This window comes from Ursus americanus, chromosome 6 (assembly GCF_024610735.1).
Source record: "Ursus americanus isolate L20-20 chromosome 6, mUrsAme1.1.p, whole genome shotgun sequence".
In the NCBI taxonomy this organism is placed as follows: domain Eukaryota; kingdom Metazoa; phylum Chordata; class Mammalia; order Carnivora; family Ursidae; genus Ursus; species Ursus americanus.
Genome location: NC_142132.1, coordinates 26312451 through 26326210, shown reverse-complemented (window position 1 = coordinate 26326210; position 13760 = coordinate 26312451). Strand labels below are relative to the sequence as shown.

Sequence of the window (13760 nt, the reverse complement as noted above, 5' to 3'; positions counted from 1 at the left end):
GCTTTGAATGAAGTAAATAAAGTGTAAGTTGTAAAAAAAAAAAATTGGAGATTTCAATACTCATTCTTTAATAATGGATAGAAAAACTAAGCAGAAAATCAACAAAGAAATAGAAAACTTGAGGAGCACGTGGCTGAGTCAGTCGATAGAGCACGTGACTCTTGATCTCGAGGTTGTGAGTTTGAGCCTCACAGAAGGCATAAAGATTACTTAAAAATAAAATCTTAAAAAAAAATAAAATAAAAAGTGTTTGAATACCACTATAAATCAGTTAAACCTGACATCTAGAAAACAGTACGCTCAACACAGCAGAAGAGACATTTTCAAGTATACACAGAATACTCTTCAGGATAGATCATATGTTAGGCAATACCTCAATAAATTTAAAATGACAGAAATAATACAAAGTATGTTCTTTAACCAAATTTCTTTCTGCTGTTGATTTCTAATTTCATTCTACAGTGGTCAGAGAATATACCCTGTATTATATCTATCATGTAAAATTTGTGGAGCATTTTGTATAGACTTGTCAATCATTATGTTGTACACCTGAAACTAAAGTAACATCGTGTATCAGTTACAACTTAAAAAATACACTGAGGGTTTTTTCTATGGAAGAGCAAACTAAGCCTAAAACAAGCAGAAGGAAGGAAATAATAAAGAGTGTAAATTAGGGGCGCCTGGGTGGCTCAGTCGTTAAGCGTCTGCCTTCGGCTCAGGGCATGATCTCAGCGTTCTGGGATCAAGCCCCGCATCAGGCTCCTCCGCTGGGAGCCTGCTTCTTCCTCTCCCACTCCCCTGCTTGTGTTCCCTCTCTCACTGGCTGTCTCTCTCTCTGTCAAATAAATAAATAAAATCTTAAAAAAAAAGAGTGTAAATTAATGAAATAAGGAATAGAAAAACAAAAAAGAAAACCAATAAAGCCAAAAGCTGGTTCTTTGAAAGTATCAGCAAAATTGACAAATCTTTTAGTGAGACTGAAAAGAGGAGAGGAAACTCAAATTACTAGAATCAGAAATGAAAGAAAGAGTATTACTACTGACCTTACAGAAATACAAAAGGATTATAAAGTACCACTATAAACAAGTGTATGCCAACAGACAGTTTAGATGAAATGGACAAATTCCTAGAAAGACACAAATTACCTAAACTGACTCGAGAAGAAACAGACAATCTGAACATACCTATATAACAAGCAAAGAAAATTACTAATTTTTTTTGAGAGAGAGAGAGAGAACGTGGTGGAGGGGCAGAGGGAGAAGGAGATAGAGAATCTTAAGCAGGCTCCAAACCCGGCATAAAGTCCCACACAGGGCTCAATCTCACGATCCTGAGATTACAACCTGAGCCAAAATCAAGAGTTGGAGGCTGAACCGACTAAGCCACCCAGGGAGGCGCCCCTTTAATTACGATTTTAAAAAACTACCTGTGACAACAAGCCCAGTCTCTAATGGCTTCACTGATGAACTATACCAAAGATTTAAAGAATTAATACCAATCCTCTAAATAGTCTTGCAAAAAAACTGAAGAGAAGGGACCACTTTCCCACCTCATTCTATAAGCCTAACAATACCCTGATATCAAAACCAGACAAAGACCACAAGAAAAGAGAACTACAGAGCAATATCTCTGATGAATATGGACACAAAAATCTTCAGCAAAATACTAGCAATCTGAAACCAGCAACATATAAAAAGAATTATACATCATAACCAAGTGGGGCTGGTTTAACATCTCAAAATCAATTAATGTAATATAATTGTATCAATAGAATAAGAAAAAAACCCCACATGATCATCCCAAGTGGCACAGAAAAAGCTTCTGACAAAATCCAACACCTTTTCATGATTAAAAAAAAAAAAACTAGGAATAGAAGGGAACTTTTTCAGCCAAATAAAGGGTATCTAATAAAAAATCCACAGCCAAATGTTTTTAATAAATTTAAAATGTAAGAAAAAAATTAAAAATACCTACAATCCCTCCAATCAGAGATAAGAACACACTGATTAGTGGGGCGCCTGGGTGACTCAGTGGGTTGGGCATCTGCCTTCAGCTCAGGTCATGATCCTGGAGTTCCAGGATTGAGCCCCATGTCTGGCTCCCTCCTCAGTGGGGAGCCTGCTTCTCCCTGTGACCCTACCCCCTCTCGTGCTCTCTCTCTCAAATAAATAAATAAAATCTTAAAAAAAAAAAGGGGGGGGCGCCTGGGTGGCTCAGTCATTAAGCGACTGCCTTCGGCTCAGGGCGTGATCCTGGCGTTCTGGGATCGAGCCCCACATCAGGCTCCTCTGCTAGGAGCCTGCTTCTTCCTCTCCCACTCCCCCTGCTTGTGTTCCCTCTCTCACTGGCTGTCTCTATCTCTGTCAAATGAATAAATAAAATCTTAAAAAAAAAAAAAAAGAACACATTGATTAGTATCTTTTCAGTTATATGCATATTCCTTTTGGGCACATTCTCCTTTACCAATATAATGGCAAGAAGGCAGAGTAATAAAATACTAACACCAAAGTTTAATGGTCAAACATCTCTTCAAAGGGCTGGAAGTGATGGAAAATATAAATTCTTCCCACCTAAACTATTTTCCCAACAATAATGCCAAGATGCAGGCTGACAGCCTAAGTTCTAGTGTTGCTCCTGATGTCAGGTTGTAAATAATATCATTCTGTATTTCTGGTCCCTTCTAGGTCCACATGAGTAGAGCCAAGGGAACTGAATACAGTTGGATATGGAAGGGAGTTGCTTTCTAGAATGAAGTCCCATGCAGATCATCAGAACCAAGGCTGGTAAGACCACCAGACTTGCACAGTAAGAACAATTTTTTTTAAAAAGATGGTAATAATGAATTTATATAGCACTGACTGTGCTAGGTACTGACTGTGTGCCAGGTACTATTCCAAGTGCTTTACATATATTGACATTTAATCATCTCAGCAATGACCCATGTTCCATGAGGAAACTCAAAGAGTGTTTTTAAAATGTGTCCAAAGTAAGTGGTAGAGCTTAGACTCAAACTCAGAGAACCAAACTCTATAGAGTCCCTGCTCTTAACCACTATGTTATGCCATCTCTTAAGCATAGCAATGGACAAACCTAAAAAACAAAACAGAACAGGGACATACAGAAAAAATGTGGAGTCTCAAATTCTACACTCATCAGTTAATTCAGCCCGATTTCAATCAACAAATCAGAACTCTCATTACCTCAAAAAAGCAAAGCGGGTGCTGGGACAGCCACATGCAAAAAAATTAAGTTGGACCTTTACCTTACACCATATATAAAACTTCCTTTAAAATGTATCAAAGACCTAAATGTAAGAGCTAAAACTATAAAACTCTTAGAAGGAAACATGGGAAAGCTGCAGGACTTGAGTTGGCAATAATTGCTTGGATATGACACCAAAAGCATGGTCAACAAAAGACAAAAACAAGCTGGACTTCATCAAAATTAAAAACTTTTATGCATCAAAGGACACAATCAACAGAACGAAAAGGCAATTCAGAGAAAAAAATATCTGCAAACCATGTATTTCATAAGAGATTGAAATCCAGAATATATAAAGAATTCTTAAAACTTAACAACAAAACAACCAAACAACTCAATTAAAAAATTGGCAAAGGACAAGAGTAGACATTTCTCCGAAGATAGACAAATAGACAACAAGCACATGAAAAAGATAACCAATACCACTAGTCATTAGGGAAATGCAAGTCAAAACTGCAATTCAATACCACTTCATACCCATTAGGACAGTTATTATCAAAAAATAGAAAATAACAAGTGTCAGCCAGGATATGGAGAAATTGGAACACTTGCACAACATTGGTGGGAATGCAAAATGGTGCAGCTGCCATGGAAAAGGGCATGGTAATTCCCCTAAAAAACTAAAAATAAAATGACCATATGATTCAGCAATTCCACGTCTGGGTATACACTCAAAAAGAAGAAAAAGCAGGTTCTCAAAGATTTGTACACCCATGTTTATAGAAGCATTATTCACAATAGCCAAAAAGTGGAAGCAATGCAAGGGTCCATGAATGGATAAATGGATAAATAAAATGTGGTATACATACAATGGAATATTATTCAGTCTTTAAAAAAAAAAAAAGGAGGGGGGAAGGGCGCCTAGCTGGCTCAGTCAGTGGAGCATGGGGCTCTTGGTCTTGGGGCTGTGAGTTCAAGCCCCATGCTGGGTGTAGATATCACGTTAAAAAAAAAAATGGAAGGAAATTATGATACATGATACAATATGGAAGAATCTTGAGGATATTATGCTAAGTAAAATAAGCCAGGCACATAACGACAAATATTAATTCCTCTTATAAATATGTTCTTAGAATAGTCAAACTCACAAACACAGAAAGTGGAATGGCGATTGCCAGGGCTAGAGGAGGAGGGAATGAGGAGTTAACTGTTTCAGTTTCAGTTGAAGAATATGAAAAAGATGGCTCATGGTGATGGCTGTATGTACAACAGTGTGGATATACTTAATGCCACAGAACTATAGACTTAAAAATGGTTAAAATAGTAAATTTTATGTTATGCATATTTTCTTGCAATTTTCTTTAAAAAAAAAAAAAAAAAAGCAAAGGGAGGGATGTCAGGGTTTTGAGATCAGCCCCTGCATTGGGCTCTGTGCTCAGCAAGGAGTCTGCTCGAGATTCTCTCTCCCTCCCCCCTTCCCCCCATCTGTGCCCCACCCCACACTCTATTGTGCTCCTTCTCTCCAATAAATAAATCTTTGAAAATAATAATAATGATGATGATAAATTTAAAAAATTTACAAAGCAAAGAGGAAAAAGACCCCAAGGGAATTTCAGATTGAGGGAAGGAGGGTTTATTTTGTTTTTGTTTTTGTTTTTAAGATTTTATTTATTTGATGGAGAGAGAGACAGCCAGCGAGAGAGGGAACATAAGCAGGGGGAGTGGGAGAGGAAGAAGCAGGCTCCCAACAGAGCAGGGAGCCTGACCTGGCGCTCGATCCCAGGACCTTGGGATCACGCCCTGAGCCAAAGGCAGACGCTTAATGACTGAGCCACCCAGGCGCCCCAAGGAGGGGTTTTGTGTACTAAAGTCACACTCACCTAAAATCACAGCAGCCCCAACTAAAAATCTTAATATTCCATTACAAATATCTGAATCTCTTCAACCAAGATTTCTTTACTGTACTGCAGTTCACCGAACCCAGCTATGACCTAATGCAAAACCTCACTCTGCAGCATAAACCAAGTTAGGGCAAAACAGATGATTAACCACATGGGATTCAGTGTTTGGTTTTTTATTTCTAGCTGTAGTCTTAAGAGATTAGAGAACAGGAACTATTAGAATAATATGTAATGCTCCCAGTCATTGGGGAAACGATATTATAGCAGCCTCATTTTGGTGCTTTGTTTTAATCTGCATAATGCTTTTCATTCTCTGTAATGGGAGATCAGCAGGGTCTGATTAACAGAAGAAAGGTCATTACTGATAAATTCTAACCCAGGGGATAATCTGAGCCTGCCTGTCTGCCACTTTTGAGCAGACAACTGGTCTAGAAGCTTATTTTCATGTACTTCTTGCTATTCAAGGGTCATCAGCCCAATGTCTCTGCTCTTGTCATGTGATTGCTTTGGTCCATACTTACTTTTCACTAGACTACACTGCATCCTTCAGCTGAAGTGCCTGGTGTCAAACTTCTCCTCTCAACTCATCAATATCCATTCTGACATAAGAACTGTGACTAAGAGGCAAATTCTGTAGCCCAAACAGGTTCATGGGCAAGAGGATTTGGAGGGACTCTGCCTAGCTGAGACCTCACATTCCCTTACCAACCCTAATTCCGGCCATCAACAGTGAATTGCTCTCCCTGATTATCGCCTGAGGGCTTTTTCTCCATGACATTCAGAATTCTATATGCAGCCTGCTCCAAAGGGTGCTATGCTCAATGAACCCCCCTATCTAGAGACTGCTGAGAGCTATTCTTATTCCCCAGCCTCCCTAGCAGAGTGTACATTTAAAGCTTTCCTCCTCCTCCTCCTTTTTTTTTTTTGAGGGAATATTTTTTAGGATGAAGGAAAACAGCTACATAAGCACATAAGCAGGAAGTAGGGGGAGGACTACTTCAGCACTGAAACAAAAAGATCATGGAGCAAAGAGAGGGACAAGAGGCAAACTCACAAGGTGAACAATTAAGACACTTACAAAGAAATGCACTAAATTCTCATTCCAAACCCCAAGTTTGTCACTAACCACAGCAATATCTAAAAAAGTCATTCTTGTCAGCCCTGGAGGCCTAATGGATAAAAAGGCATTACCAAAGAAAAACTAAATTTTAGCTTAATGCATTCCTAATATAGGAAAAAATTTAATATATTAATCACACAGTTAAAACTTTATCCACCTTAAGAAAATTAAAGATCAGGAAAAAAACCTATTTGCAGTGATTCAGCCACTATTTCTGTGAGCAACCGGAGAACAGGATTGTGAACTTGGTGCTAATAAAATGCTAATTAAGTGAAAAGCATTAAGATGTTAACTTCAACAGATCCATTAAGGGCTTCAAATTACTTACCTTGAAAGTTGTTTGGTTAGATGAAGGTCAGATTTTAGTCTAACATTTTTCTTTTTCTCTTTTGACTAATTAGGTTAATAGTCAGTAGACATCTTCCTAAAGCATAGGACCTCACTAGGGTAACCCGCTAAGTGGTGGCAGGAAATATTTAGCTCGGAAGTCTCCAAGCAAAACTTCCCAAATGCTTTCCTTCCAGTCCTGCATTAGGCCCCTCAGAGTATTCTTCCTTTGTGGACCACTTGATCCCTGAAGGCAGTTGAAGTAACAATTATACAAAGTAGAATTTTAAAGGTGGAGCAGTAATATTTTATTTTTCTTGTGGCAAAACAAAGGAACAACACGCCTGTGGAAAGGAACAAATATAGGGCCCCGTACATGAATGACATCAGGTATTCCAATAAAAATAGCAGTCTCAGGGCACCTGGCTAGTTCAGTCAGTAGGGCATATGGCTCTCAATCTCAGGGTCGTGAGTTCAAGCCCCACACTGGGCAAGAAGGCTACTTAAAAAAAAAAAAAAAAGAAGAAGAAGTTTCTCAAAAACACTAATTTGAAAAGATACACACCCCTATGTTTACTGCAGTATTATTTACATTGGCCAAGATAAGGAGGCAATCCAAGTGTCCATCAAGAGATAAATGGATAAATGTGTGGCATATATACATATACATTCACACACAATGGAGTATTACCCATAAAAAAGAATGAGATCTTGCCATTCACAACAACATAGATGAACCCAGAGAGTATTATGTTAAGTGAAATAAGTCAGACAGAGAAAGACAAATACCATAAGATTTCACTTACATATGAAATCTAAAAACTAAAACAAACAAGCAAACAAACAAAAACAGACTCATAAATATAGAGAACAAACTGGTGGTTACCAGATGGGTGGGGCTGGGGGATGGATGTTATAGGTGAAGCAGATTAAGAGGTACAAATGTCCAGTTACAAAATAAGTAAAGATGAAAAGTACAGCATAGGGAATATAATCAATAATACTGTAATAACTATGTATGGCTACAGATGGTAACTACACTTATCATGGTGAGCATTGCACAATGAATAGAATTGTCAAGTCACTAGGCTGTACACCTGAAACTGACAGAACATTGTATAGTCGACACTATACTTCAATTTAAAAACGGCAGCTTCTAAGCAGCTGCATTTTAAGAATCTCTCTGAAGGATCAAACAGGAAGAGAGAGACAAATTGTTTAAACACAAATAACTCTGACAATTAAAGAACTGGCATGACTAAGCCACGAAAGACAAGTGAAAAGCAAACAGACTGACACTTGAGCAAATTTAGGCCTCCAAGCATGTGGAAGCACTTTTAATTTTCACTGTCACAATCTAAACTCCAAAGAACTTTCAAGTCTGCAGCCTTTCTGCTGCCTTTCACCTGCTGGTAAGATACTACGTTAGGGCCGCCATTAGATGTATTGCATTCCAGAAGACCCCAAAGATATAACTTGTAGCTGTCATCAACTACCAAACCAGCTTAAGTCCCTCTCAGCTGTTAGATGTCTGAAAATTTCATATGGAACCCAAACCTTTTCCATGGTTATCAAAGAACATACTACAGGAAAGGTAGCTAAGAGTTTGTTCACTCTGCCTTAGAAATCTTTTCCAGCTGTGGGATCAGCACAAATAATCTTTATAACAACAGAAGTAAGTGTTGCACACTTTCACAGTTTTACTTCTAAGCCTTTATATACTCTATCCTTATTAATAAACCTGGCGGCCAATAGTTAAACATTCCATAGTACCCCTGGGAGACCCATGGGTTCAATCTCCTGACACAGTCTCTTGTTTTCTAAACCACCCAAAGTTAATAGTGTCATGGATGTACAACACAAGCTCTTAGAAAAAACCGAAGGAGCATAAGGCAGCATTCATTACCACTGGAGTGGAACGCAGACTTAGGCATACCCTTTTTTACCCTCAGCCAAGAGAATACTAATTCTGAGAAAAGAAACTCCCTGTATCACCTGTATTACCCTCATTCAAAGCATCAAAATCTATCTACAAGAAAAAAAAAAAAAAAGGGTAACATCTTTTAAGGTTAAGGATAACATCTTAACTTTTATAGAAAGGGCAAATGAAGACATAGGAAACATTCTAAGGAAGGCTCAAAATGCTAATCCTAAAAACAGTATGGCAATTACTCAAAAAATAAGAATTATCATATGATCTACCAATTCGACATCTAGGTATATGCCCAAAAGAAGTGAAAGCAGGGACTGGACAGATACTTGTACACCCATGTACAAATAACCAAAATATAATGACTAAGAGGTGGAAGCAACCCACTTGGGATTTCATCAATGGATGAATAAACAAAATGTGGCATATACATACCATGGATTATTAATCAGCCTTAAAAAGTAAGGAAAGTCTGCCACATACTACAACAGAGATGAATCTTAAATACATTATGCTTCAGGCCAGTATTTTATAGTTGACTAAGTGCTTTCACATATGTTATGTAATTCTCACAACTATTTCCCCACGGAACAGTTGATATCATCAATGATCTTCATTTTATAGATAGTGGAAAGAGATCCAGAGAAGCTAAAAAACTTGCTCAAGTTCACACATTAAGTGGTAGAGACAAAAATTTTAAATCCAGCTTCTCTAACTAAAATTTCCATGCTCCTCTCAATACATCATGTTAAGTTTTCTGTTAACCTCCATGGTAGCTTCTGATGCAACTCTGTGGGAGCCATTATGGTACAGAAGAAGGAGCCCTGGGGTGCTAGGCTGGCTCAGTTAGGGTGCCTGGCTGGCTCAGTCAGTGGAGCATGTGGCTTTTGATCTTAGGGCTGTGACTTTGAACCCCAAGCTGAGTGTAGAGATTATTTAAAAATAAAAAACCTTTAGAAGAAAGAGTCCTGAGCACTGGACTTGGGAGTTAAAGGACCAATGATTCTCAGCTTTGCCAAACAATTGTGGGACTTTCTGCAATTCACAGTATCTTTAAGACTCAGTTTCCTCACTGGTAAAAAATGTATTTTTGAAAGCTTATGATATACTCTACAGAGTTTGAATACTGAAGAAGACAGTATATAAGAGTGCACAAACTGGGGCGCCTGGGCGGCTCAGTCGTTGGGCGTCTGCCTTCGGCTCAGGGCATGATCCCAGAATCCTGGGATGGAGCCCCACATCAGGCTCCTCTTCTGGGAGCCTGCTTCTTCCTCTCCCACTCCCCCTGCCTGTGTTCCCTCTCTCGCTGGCTGTCTCTCTCTCTGTCAAATAAATAAGTAAAACCTTAAAAAAAAAAAAAAGAGCACAAACTTTATCACTTTTTAAGTGTAAATAAGTGTCAAAAAGGAGAAAAAGCAAACTTCAGCTGGCTTAGAATTACCACTATTTTGCCCTGATCTGGCCTTAGTGTGATAAGCGACATTCAAACACATTTTTCCTGTAACCTCTTGAAAAAATTGACTGGATCTTTGATACTTTTGACATATACTCCCAAGTCTAATTCATTAGTGACAGTGAAGACGATCTAATTATTCCCTGCAGCAAGTTCATCAAAGAAATGTAAGGAATGAAAATGAAGGTATAGGCCTGATGGAGACTTGCAAAGAGAAGAAAGAGGTCATGGTTATAGGCATCTGCTCAAAGTTCAGCCCAGTCCTTTCTGGGCTATTCACAAAAAGCATAGGCCAAAAGCTTAAATCAGCTGTTTGATGGCCCTTGGGAAGAATAAGGACAGCAGCCAAGCCAAAAGCCACTGAAAGGGAAAGCAACAAAGTAGGAGATAAAGCAAGCATAAAGGAATGTGATCAAGGAAACAGGTCCCAGATGAAAAGGAGCTGCCTGGAAAGCCTAAGTAAATACATGAATAAATAAACACAACATAAATTATACCCATATGAACTTCATACTCTAGCCCAGAATCTGGAGCTTCTTTCAAACACCCACATTTGTCATACTGCCCTTGGGTCACAAAGGGATATTTGGGAAAAGGCAGTACGTAATTCCTGATTCTTACAGAAAATCACATTTATCATAAGGCTTCACTACAGTATCTGGTTTATTTGCTAGGTACAGATATGCATTTGTGAGATTTATAAAACTGTGTTTGCAGCAAAATGTCTCTGGGGTCAGGTAAGGCAGATCAACCTTCAGCACAATCTTGTTAGCACATCTCACCCCCATGCCCTGTCATTCCAGCTCTCCCAACACACACATTTCACACTTCTCCTTTTGTTCCCAGACGTGTCAAATACCACTGTAAATCACCACAGGACATTTTACTTTTTTTAAAAAAGGAGAGAGAGAGAGGGAAAAAAATGAAAAAGAAAGAAAGGAAAAGAAAAGAAAGATACAGAAATAAACACTAAATCCCAGGTCTGTCACACATTAGAATCTATACCAAGTTGTAGATGTGCACTCCCATCGCTGGGAATGTCTGGCAAGGCTTACATCTGGAGCTTAATCAAGTTTCCCCATCTGTTGGGTTTGCCTCTTCTACTCGAGTGTTAATTTTTCAATTGTTTGCAAGAACAATTTAATAACTTGAGAAAATGGGAAATGATAGGCACAAAGGGAATGAGGAATGTAAGGAAAGTCAGCTTGAGATTTCATGATACTGAAAGCACATTCTCTCCATTTACAAACAGCTCACTCCTGTGAGTGTGTGGTATTTTCTCAAGACCCTAAGCCAAACTCCATGTCTGACTGAATTTTATCCAATACATATAGCACTCTATAATTGCTTTGCTGTTTCATAAGGAACCTAAAATAACTTAGCCCCATGAGCTCCATTTGCCTCTGTTTACCACAAATAGAAAGAGCCATGTAAAGCAAAACGTCAAAGTTCCAGATCCCCATGAGTCATTCCCTGAACTCATAGAGAATGGCAGAAAAAAAATTTCAGAGAAAAGCTTTCAGATGGCCTATACAGAGAAAACACTTTGGCAACAAAGATGCCTGAAAAGGGCTTGCAACCATCTCTTGATACGAAAATTCATAGAACAGCACTGTGAGCTATTTCAATATGACAATATGAAAGTCTCATGCACTCCTGCTTTTCTTGATCAAGTACGACATTTCTTTCACTCCTACAGACATCAGGGCTTAAAATAGCAGTGGTGTTCAACACACTCCACTCAGAAAGGTACAATAAACCTCAGGATGAGCCAAGGAACACTGAAAGAGGTACGTTCTCATTCCTTACCTGATATTAACCAATGCATGGGTCACCTTGCTAGCTGCTTCTTTCCACTGGCCTGCATTGGTAGAAAGCCTCAGGACTATAAGGGAGAAAAGAAAAAAGATCTGTTAGACTCCCAGTATAAAACACAAATATGAGGAATAAAAACACATCTCAGAATAGCTTTATCAGAATAACCAAACAGAGCCTATACCAACATTCCGCTTAAAACTTGCTCATCTTAGAGAAAAACATAAGGGCTTATGCTCAACTAGCTTCACCAGGATTTTTTTTCTCTAGCTTTTTTTCACTATCAAAATACTCCTCTGCCTTGGGTTCCCCTCCATCTACTCCCTACTAACAGGTTTCCATACTTAGTTTTTACATTTGTTTAAAATCTGTGCTGAGGTGGTAACGAAGATTAACCTGGCAGCCACATTTATCATTTCCCTAATGGCTGGGGCTGATTTAGTGGAAGAGGCTGGCTGAATAAGTATCCCTTCCTGCTCCAAACATATCTTTCTCCTAAAGGTTTGCCCTGGGTCAAACAGGGCAAGTAATCTTGCCAGATAGAGGATGGTCATGTTTCAATCAAGGACTAACCTGTTTTAGCTTCTGTGACTTAACAGTGTGACCTGCAACATGAATCAACAGGAATATCCTTCCCTTTTCTGACCAAACTCGATCTCTCTTCCACACTTACCAATAGGAGGAAAGATGATGGAAATATAGAACATTCTCAATCAGCTAAGAGCTTCAGGACCGTACATTACATTACTGATACCAATTTAGAAAAGAGACAAACCAGCACAATTGCTCCTTGGAAGAGCAAGAACATGGTGAGCACTCCAAGTTCATGTTTTTAATGAGCCAAGTTTACTATGTGCCAAGAAGTGAACAAAGTTAGGTTATAAGTGAGATAGCATAGAGATGAGGAAACAGACTCAGAGGAGACAAGTAATTGATCTAAGTCATTCAAACAGTTGTATGCACCTGAGCTAGAATTTGAACCTGGAGGGTATGACTCTAGAGCATGTACTTACAGTAAATGGTTATGAGTATGAACCCTGAAGCCAACTGTCAAGTCCAATTCCAGTCCCTGCCATTTACTAAGACAATAATAGCAATACTTACATGAAAGGATTATTAGGAAAATTAAATAAGCTAATGTATATAAAGTCTTAGATCAGTGCCTGGCACATAGTAAAAGTTGTATATTAGCTATTATTTCAGTAAATGGCCTCCCAAACCAATCAATGAATATACCTGAGACTTTCCCAAAGGAAGGGAAGTGGAGCCTAACAAACTTTAAGAAACGTGTAACCAATTTGCCTAGGAACTTTATACCTGAGTGCCATCACTACCTACTCCTACCCAGGATTCCAGCAAGGAGAGGAGCAGCAGCAGCTAAATCTGAGGGAGGGCCTATGGCTGTAGCAGGGAAAGAAAACTCATCCAGCTGCTCTGCATCTCTTCTAGCAATACCTCCTTTTTATAAATTCATGCAATTTTATGAAAGAGAGTCTGGCAGCCTTAATAAAACATATTATCAGAACACTGCTTTTCTAATTTACAAGATTTAGTGCAGGGGAAGTTGGTATAGTTCCAAGTTAAAGCTCCTTGGTCTGAAATCCGGTATATGTGCAAATTTAATCATGTAATGAACACAACTGTTTTAGCAGGTCAGACATATCTTTTCCAACCCAACTGTGAAACCCCTTTGATGTGTTTCACTAGATCCTCCACCAGATCATAAATTCTGAGGGTGGGGACCAAAACATTTATGGAACTGAGCTGAATTTTCCTCTCCTTACCTCAGAGAGGCATGTAACTCTGTCCACGGATTAGTTCTGTGTAACATTCTGTCAGCTCTGTTCCTTAGTGAACAGGCACCAGATGACCTCATCACTGCATTTCCTTTGGAAATGCCATAGGCTTTCACATTCTTTTCTGTTACCAAATTTAAACACAAAATTATTTCAAAATGCCCTAAAAGCCTCAAGCTAAGGTAATCATTTATGCAGTAAATTATGGTTCACAAAA

The 13760-nt window shown here is 38.8% G+C and overlaps 1 protein-coding gene across 4 annotated transcripts in view; it reads right to left on the bottom strand.

Moving 5' to 3' along the window:
* ARMH3 (armadillo like helical domain containing 3) overlaps window positions 1-13760 on the bottom strand; it is a 175387-nt gene that overhangs the window by 69034 nt on the left and 92593 nt on the right. For all 4 annotated transcript variants that reach the window (XM_087862761.1, XM_045802937.2, XM_045802938.2 and 1 more), the window contains one exon: window positions 11742-11817. In XM_087862761.1, coding sequence (XP_087718887.1) covers window positions 11742-11817 — 76 coding nt within the window. The remainder of the gene's footprint in view (window positions 1-11741; window positions 11818-13760) is intronic.